General features: G+C 35.1%; 1 protein-coding gene across 1 annotated transcript in view; it reads right to left on the bottom strand.

Moving 5' to 3' along the window:
* The window catches only part of HERC1 (HECT and RLD domain containing E3 ubiquitin protein ligase family member 1), a 140,964-nt gene extending 133,642 nt beyond the window's left edge, over positions 1 to 7,322 (bottom strand). Inside the window, exons 1-3 of the mRNA XM_012728527.1 lie at positions 6,373 to 7,322; positions 3,314 to 3,409; positions 16 to 210 (exon numbers count right to left, since the gene is read on the bottom strand). Coding sequence (XP_012583981.1) covers positions 16 to 210; positions 3,314 to 3,409; positions 6,373 to 7,302 — 1,221 coding nt within the window. The 5' untranslated portion in view covers positions 7,303 to 7,322. The remainder of the gene's footprint in view (positions 1 to 15; positions 211 to 3,313; positions 3,410 to 6,372) is intronic.
* Positions 7,323 to 7,894: the final 572 nt, after the last annotated feature.

The raw sequence follows: 7,894 nt of genomic DNA, 5'->3' as shown, positions 1-7,894 counted from the left end.
AAGCAGAGAACTTACAGTCTGAGCATCAGAGAAACTAGGAGCCAATTTGGGTTGTAAAATTTTCTCCTGAGTGCCTTCTACCAACTGATGACTACTGTTGCTTCCCCAAACATAAACCTCACAGGTTTCTGAGACAATAGGAGCATCTCCAGTCTGAATGCTATCTGGGCTAGCACATGTTCTTGAGTAATCAGAAGCCATTCTGCAAACCTGTTAAAATTAAAACGTGATAAACAGTCAAGATATTTTTAGTATAGAAATTTTTATAAATACCCTCTGAAATTACTGTTGACTGTTCTAATACTCCAACCACTCAAATAGCCTAAAGAATTAACAGGCTATTTTAAACACAGATGGCTAGACTCCTGAAGAATAAACTACTAAAAAATACAAATAAAAGATGGCAGAAGCAAGAAGGAGAAAAGGAGACACATAATAAAGACTAAAAAGTCTATAAACTAAAAGTTGTATTACTGCATACAAAATAATTACTTAAAAAATAAATCAAAAAAGACCACTGATAATCTCATCACCACAATGAAGTGTTACCTTTTTTATATATGTCCTGGAACTTTTTATAAACATGTTCTTTAACATAGTTATCACAACAGACAACTAAATATATAGAACTAATATTAAATCAGGATAAAAGCTAAAGTTTGTTATGACTATATGCTTCATACAGATATAAAATAATAGGGAGAAGGCCTCCCCAACTGTGAAGGGTTAAAGTCGGCGCTATGAAGCTATCCCCAGCCACTATAGCATGAGTTCAATCCCCAGCCAGGGAGCTAATCTACTTGGCACCATAGACCTCTCTTGTCTCACTCACTACTCCCCTCTGCAGTATACTTAGTACATCTGCCTGTTTTGCTCCCCACTCTGTCTCTAGTGAATCCTCTCACGCCCTACACCTCTGGCCTACACCACAGTTTTATACAAATAAATAAAAATAAATCTTTTTTTTTTAAAAAAAATGGTGCAGCACATATAAAAATTTAGTATTTTTAGTGGTCAAATGGTAGTAACTGTCTTACTTTAGGACTGCTCTGTTTGTGTTTGTGTGTTTAATATGAGATTAATACAAATAAGTAATCATGGGATATCGTAATTCTATCTTTCCTAGCTTGGAGATTTAGTGATAGATATGTAATCTTAAAAGGTTAAGTAAAGGGCCTCCCTGGTAGTGCAGCAGGTTAAAGCACAGCACTAAGAATCTTAAGCCACTTCCTCATGAGTTGATCCCCACCTGCCTGGGAGGAGATCCACATGGCATGGCAGACCTGTCCTAACCTGCCCGCTGCTCCCCTCATCAGTGTACTTCGCCTATCTGCCTGTTCTGCTCCCCACTCTGTCCCTCACCCTCCGCATCTCTGGCCTATACCCCAGTTCTGTATGAATAAAATAAATAAATCTTTAAAAAAGAAAAAAGGTTAAGTAGAAATTTGAAAGTATCAGCATAAATTCATGAGGGCTTTAGCTTTAAATACATATACATGAATATTACACACTCAACTCTTCTTAGTTCTGGTCATTACTGAGGCCTAGAAAAAATAATACCAGAGCAGCAGTAATAAGCATCTTTAGCCATCCTGATTGTGATCCTGAAAATGGTATTTCCCATGATCCTGAAAATGGTTTTCCCACTTAAAGAAATAGGGACTTTTCTTCTCTCTCTCTTTTTTTTCTTTTTAAAGAAGTAAGGCTGATTCCAAATCAGAAATAAGAAACATACAAGATGAGTCTGGAACAAGTTGAGGTATCACATTGCAAAAAAACTGAAAAAGTATTAGTGCTGTCAAAAGAACTTGTGAAACATCCTGCAGTCATTACTATCCTGAAAGAAAAAAATATGAGCCTCACTACAGATAATTTTCAATGGACTGAAACTCATATAGCTTTAAATCTATGAGCTCGTAATATTTTTCAAACTAAATCAACTGGCCAAGTTTGGGAGATAAGAAGAGACCAATTTATTAAATTGAAATTAATAAATAAAAAATCAAGTAAGGTGATGGGAAGCTCACGGGATTATAACTGAGATGGAAAAAGAGATAAAATGTTGTAAAAATAAACTATTATATTAAAAAAATCAGGTAGGGCGATTAATCATTTATTCTGCCTTTCCTACATGTAGCAGAGTAAACAAATAGATAAGGGAACTAATGCTATAAAGAGATTCTAATTAATAAATGAAAAAGGAATAATATGATTAGACTATTACTATTTTGTAGTCATCAATTAACAGCTCCAGTCATTTAAGTATCAAGGATTACTAATATCATACATGATGAAGAACAGTAACCATTTCTATATCTGCTGAAGGGAATCATACCTGAAGCTGATCAAAACTGAAGGGAATCATACCTGAAGCTGATCAAGTGTCTAGATCCACTTAGAGCATAGTGAATACACTACCAAAAAATAAAGAAAAATCTAATTTACAAAAGATTGTATAGGTTCCTAAACAGAGAAATTTGGAAGGGAAAAAGAGAAAAAAAGGGCCCCCCCTGGTGGCGCAGCGGGTTAAAGCACAGCACTGAGAATCTAAAGCTGCTTCCGCATGAGTTCGATTCCCACCTGCCCTGGAGGAGACCACATGGCATGGCAGATCTCTCCTGGCCCGCCCGCTGCTCCCCTCAGCAGTGTACTTCTTGGGTCTGCCTGTTCTGTACCCCACTCTGTCTCTGATGAATCCTCTCACCCTCCACATCTCTGGCCTGTACCCCAGTTCTGTATGAATAAATAAATAAATCTTTAAAAAAAAAAAAAAGAAAGAAAGAAAGAAAAAGAGAAAAAAAGAAGAGGGAGGTATAGATTTAAAGACTTACTTCTTTTTTAAACAAGCAAAACTGAATATAGCACTTAGAGATGCTATAAGGAAACTCAAGAAAGTGATAATTGTAAAAGTCAAGATACTGATTACTTAGGGGAGGAGAAAAAGGACATGAAAGGACTTCATGAGTGGTTGGTTTATTTCTTTATCTAGGTACAGCTAAGAAGGATATTTATTTTATAATAATTCATATTAAATCATGTTTGTATGTCTTTCTGTAATTTTCTTAATACAACTTTTAAAAATTATCTGCACATGGTAAAAGTTCAAAATGAATTAGGGGAATGCATTACAAATTATGTCTCTTTTCCACTTCTGATGTCAGGACACCTCAGCCCAACTTTCTAGAAGCAAACACTGGGGTCACTTTCTTTTGTATCATTTTCAGAGTTTGAATGGATTATGTTTAAAGGATGAATGCATGCTATAACAATGTAAGACAAACTATTTAATGTAAAAGCTGTGATTCTTACGTACTTCTTCAAAGAGACATAAAGCGGCCTCATACAGGGAGCACAAGCCATCAGATGTTCTGGTTGGTTCCCTCCACTGGCTTCGATCAGCTGATGAACCCTATAGTTCAAACATTGTGGGACATAGTTTGGGAAGAAGGGAAATGTAAATCATTACATCACTTAAAACAATCCACAAAAATATTTAAGAAATATTTATATAATCTTTATGTGCATTTAAATCAAATCCTAACATGAAGTCATGAAATCAACTTTTACTTCTATATATTATAAAAGACCTGGCTATAGATGAAGGCAATAAATTAAGTGCCAATGCCTCAAAAATTATCACAGGGCTCCGAAACAGATGAGGAAACTTAATTTTGCCAATTATACATTCTTTGGGTGGTCAATATTCAGAAAAAAAACTAGCCAATTTAACATAAACAGAGTAAAAACTGCATACAGAAGTCAGAAAACAATACAGGCTTTGCAGATATACTCAGTTTTTTTAAGAATTAAGTTACCTAAGTGCCTGACCAATAAAGCACTCCATCAGGAGTGTTTGTTATACTTCCAGATCTTTTGCCAAATAAATAGATACGTGAATTTAGGATAAATACCACAATTTCTTTCTTTATCCTTAGTATAAGTTAAATATCTTCCTTACAGATTAATATGGTAATTGGATGAAATGGTGCATACAAAGCATCTGGTAGCTAATAAGCACTTAACTACGGTTTTCATTCTGCCTCCTTTATTCCAGGTTCTAGGGAGAGTAAATAAGTAAAGCCAAAAAGGAATGGATTGTTTATTACAGGTTAATTAAATGAAGTCTGAAACTCTAGGTAGATAAGTATAGTTTCTTATGTTTATAGAGTTGATTTAAAATAATAGCCAAATAGGCATAGAAACCTATTTCCAGTATGTTAAAAGACAATGAGGCTAAAGAAATCAAAAAAAGCAATTTGACTTCTTGGAGTACTTTTTTCCCTCCAAAGAGCCATATAGTAGGATAAGGCCTTTGGAAGGTAATGGAGAAGAGGCCCCTGAAACAGGGTATTTAGCATTGTGTTTAAGAAGGAAATATACTCTGGGCAAGTATACAGTCACATAACTAAGCCATGCAATAATTAATGTCTTTTCTTTGTAACCAAGGCAAGCAATACAAAATAGACTCTAAAATGTGAAATTAAATGACTTCTCACAGAAATACTTACATGTGACTATGATATACACATTATTTTAGGTCAATAATGGCATTACATATTTGAAAGCAGTTTAAATTTAAAGAATGCTACCAGAAAGTACTAAGAATCAAAATAAAATTTTAACAGATGTAGAGTGAGTAGTTAAGTATGAATAAGAAAGCAAAAATGGGCCTTATTATCTTTCATAACTTTTTCTTTTTACTCCCTCAAAAGTTTTTTTTCAATTTAAATCACTGCATCTACAACTCTAGTTTCTATTTCAGGTGAAGATCCTGAAGTATACTCAAGCATAGAGCGAGGACACTTATGAACATTCCATATCCCAAACAAAATAATGACTGCTCTTCTTAATTTTATTTCACAATAAGAAATTCAGAACCTCCCTTGTGGCCTAAGGTTTAAATCTCAGCATTATTATCACTATGGCCTGCTTTCAATTCCTGGCCAGGGAGCTAACTCATAGATAGCACAGCAGATCTCTCCTGTCTTGCCTGCAGCTCCCCTTAGCAGTCTATTTCAGTAGATCCACCTGCTCTTGGCCCCACTCTGACTCTCATCTCTTGCACCTCTGGCCTATACCCCAGAGGAGTATGTATGCATTCCTTATGCATAATTAAATATTTTTTTAAAAGAAATTCAAAATTTCATTGCTCTTATGATCTAAAATCTGCAAGTAGTTAATTATAATAAAATGACTTGTAAAATAGGACCCAGTATTTACCAAATGCAAAATGTAAACTATGCAAAAATTTAAATGCCCAGGCTAGAAAATAAATTTAAATAATTGCCTTTTATAAAACATTCCCAGCAAACTAAAATTTCCACTTGTTTTTGAAGGAAAAAAGTCTTAAAATGCACATATATAACTTGTAAATGGTATTTTTAGTTATTTTTACTAAATAAATTTGTTATTTTTAGTTATTTTTACTAAATAAATTTGTTCACTGGTCAATGCAAAAACAGTGTAATCCAATTGAAATTAAGTCCATTTATATAAAGTGTTTCATTCTTTACATTCTAATTTACATTCTTCAAATTTTCATTCTTAGTTTTCACAAAGGCATCACAGTTAAGTCTTAAAATTTCTTGGCAATGATCATAGTGCAGTGACTACTGCACTATATTTTATCATGTGGCTTTTAATATGATAGCCAAGGTTCATTTTTTTCATGATAGTCAAGCAGTTAAATTTTCCTCCAACAACAACACACTAATCCACAAGTATTTGCATAGTTCAGGACTCTGGTTCATTCAGGCCTCTGCCCAAACGTTCTGATTCCTTCCCTAATCACTTTAAAACAGCACACCTTACCCCTCCCCAGATTCTGCTCTGACCCTCTCACTTTGTATTCCACACACCCAATTTAATTCTTAGGGTGTTTCACTAACTAAAATTAAATATTTATTGTCTGATTCTCTTACCTGGCTGCTATCTCAATGGGGCAAACACTATATATTTCTCTGCTGTATCCCTAGATGTCGAATAATACTTAGCATATAGTGTGTGCTCAATAAAAACTGAAGTGTTAAAACAGATTTTTTTCAAAAGACATACACACTCCACAGTCAATGCTCCTCATTTTACAAGAGTCTACTAAAACACAAAAGTAGGTAAATGAAATTCTCAAATGCACAAAAAGACATAAAAATGAACTAATCTTGACTCTTTAGTCAGTGGTCTTATTTATAACACTGTACCAACTAGATGTGTAACAGCTTCTTCACTTACAATATGCAAAATATCTACCTAACCTAACAATCACCAGTAGAACTCTCAAATCATCCACTATTGAAGGCAATTCATTAAAAGCTAGGCTGACTTTCCCAAAATTGTTAGATAAGAATTTTAAAGTTGAAATTTTATGATACGTACCAAGGAGCGCCTCATTTGCATCAAAATAGTCATGAAGCAGTCAAAGCTGATCATTCCTTCCTGGGTTGATAGTAGTTTGCTTTTCTCCATGGAATTTACAACTGCTGAAGCCCCCAAAGCCATTTCTATCCATTCAAGAAGATACCGCAAAGAACCTCGCTGAGCTGCCAGACCAAGCAGCAACTCAGAAGCTAATCTGCGACCTAAAGTATCTGCCCCAGAATTGGGAATAGTTACACCTTTAAGAAATGTTGTTACTTGTGACAAGCAGTCCAAGCCCATTGGAGGAATCTTGCTTTCATTTGCTAAAGATAATGGTGGCAACGAGCTCACAACTTCAATTGCTGTATGAATAACGTCATTGCAAAGACTGAGACCAGGTCCTGACACAGGCATCATCCAACTTTGTCTTAGAAGTGCAAATAATAAACTTAGACCAGTTCGAACACCCATTTCTATTAGTGCATCGGTGCTTGAGCGAGGACGTTCACTGACAGAATGGACATCTGCTGAACCAGCGCTGCTCTCTGGAGAATGCTGCTGCTGTTTCACTTTGCCTTTGTCATGGTATTTATTAGAAAGTGCATAAAAGACACGCTGGAGTACAAGCAGTCGTTTTCGAAGTGCCCCAGCAAATGGGGAATCTGAACATACCATTTTCGCTAGTGCTAGCTGGCTGCTAAGAAGAGCATCCAAATAGTGATCCTGCTCATCACTTGAAAGAGACTCACGTTCAAAGTCTGGCAACTGTGGTCCTTTGAGGCACAAAACTTGTTGGGGCAAAGGTACTACTTCCTTATTGCTGACCAGTTTAGAATACAGCACAGCAACTCCCTCTCTTGTAGCAATAGATTCACTGTCCTCTGTAATCCAGGAGCTGTTCAGGTGTTCAAGCCATTTCAGTTTCACTGGTGGAACCATAGTTGCCATGTTGATTTTAGTATTCAGCCATTAGTTCTGTAAAGGAAGAAGAAAATGCAGTCATGGATGATTTATAACATGTTTTCAAACTTCACTTTACATTATAATTGGTGAGCTTCCATGGGTGAAATACACAAAAAGATTGGATTTTGGTTCATGGTAATATATCATTTTAGCTTTGAAAAATGGTCCATGGTTATATAAGATGTTAATTTTAGGGGGAAATGGATAAAGGGCATATGATAACTCTGTATCATCTCTGCAAAATATTTATAAATCAAAAATTTCCTCAAATTTAATATTTACTTAAAAAATGTTTACTTGTGTATCTTTTCTTTTCAGGTTTTAGTCCTACAATTAATGTGAAAGTAGATTCTAGATTCTGATTACTCCCAGCTTTGTATCTCCAAACCATGCCTCTTCCCTGAATTCCAAACATATATGCAATTACTCATTGACCTCTCCAAATAGGTATCTAATAGCTCAAACTTAACTTTAATAATAAAATATCCAAAACTGAGTTCCTAATTCACTAATACCACCATTTCCACCTATAAATTTTCCATCTCAATAAATGATAGTAACTCTGTCCTTCTAGTTC

This window comes from Condylura cristata, unplaced genomic scaffold (genome assembly GCF_000260355.1).
Source record: "Condylura cristata isolate star-nosed mole 26May11 unplaced genomic scaffold, ConCri1.0 scaffold00023, whole genome shotgun sequence".
NCBI lineage: Eukaryota > Metazoa > Chordata > Mammalia > Eulipotyphla > Talpidae > Condylura > Condylura cristata.
The sequence above is the reverse complement of the archived record's forward strand: the minus strand, read 5'-3'. Positions and strand labels throughout refer to the sequence as shown.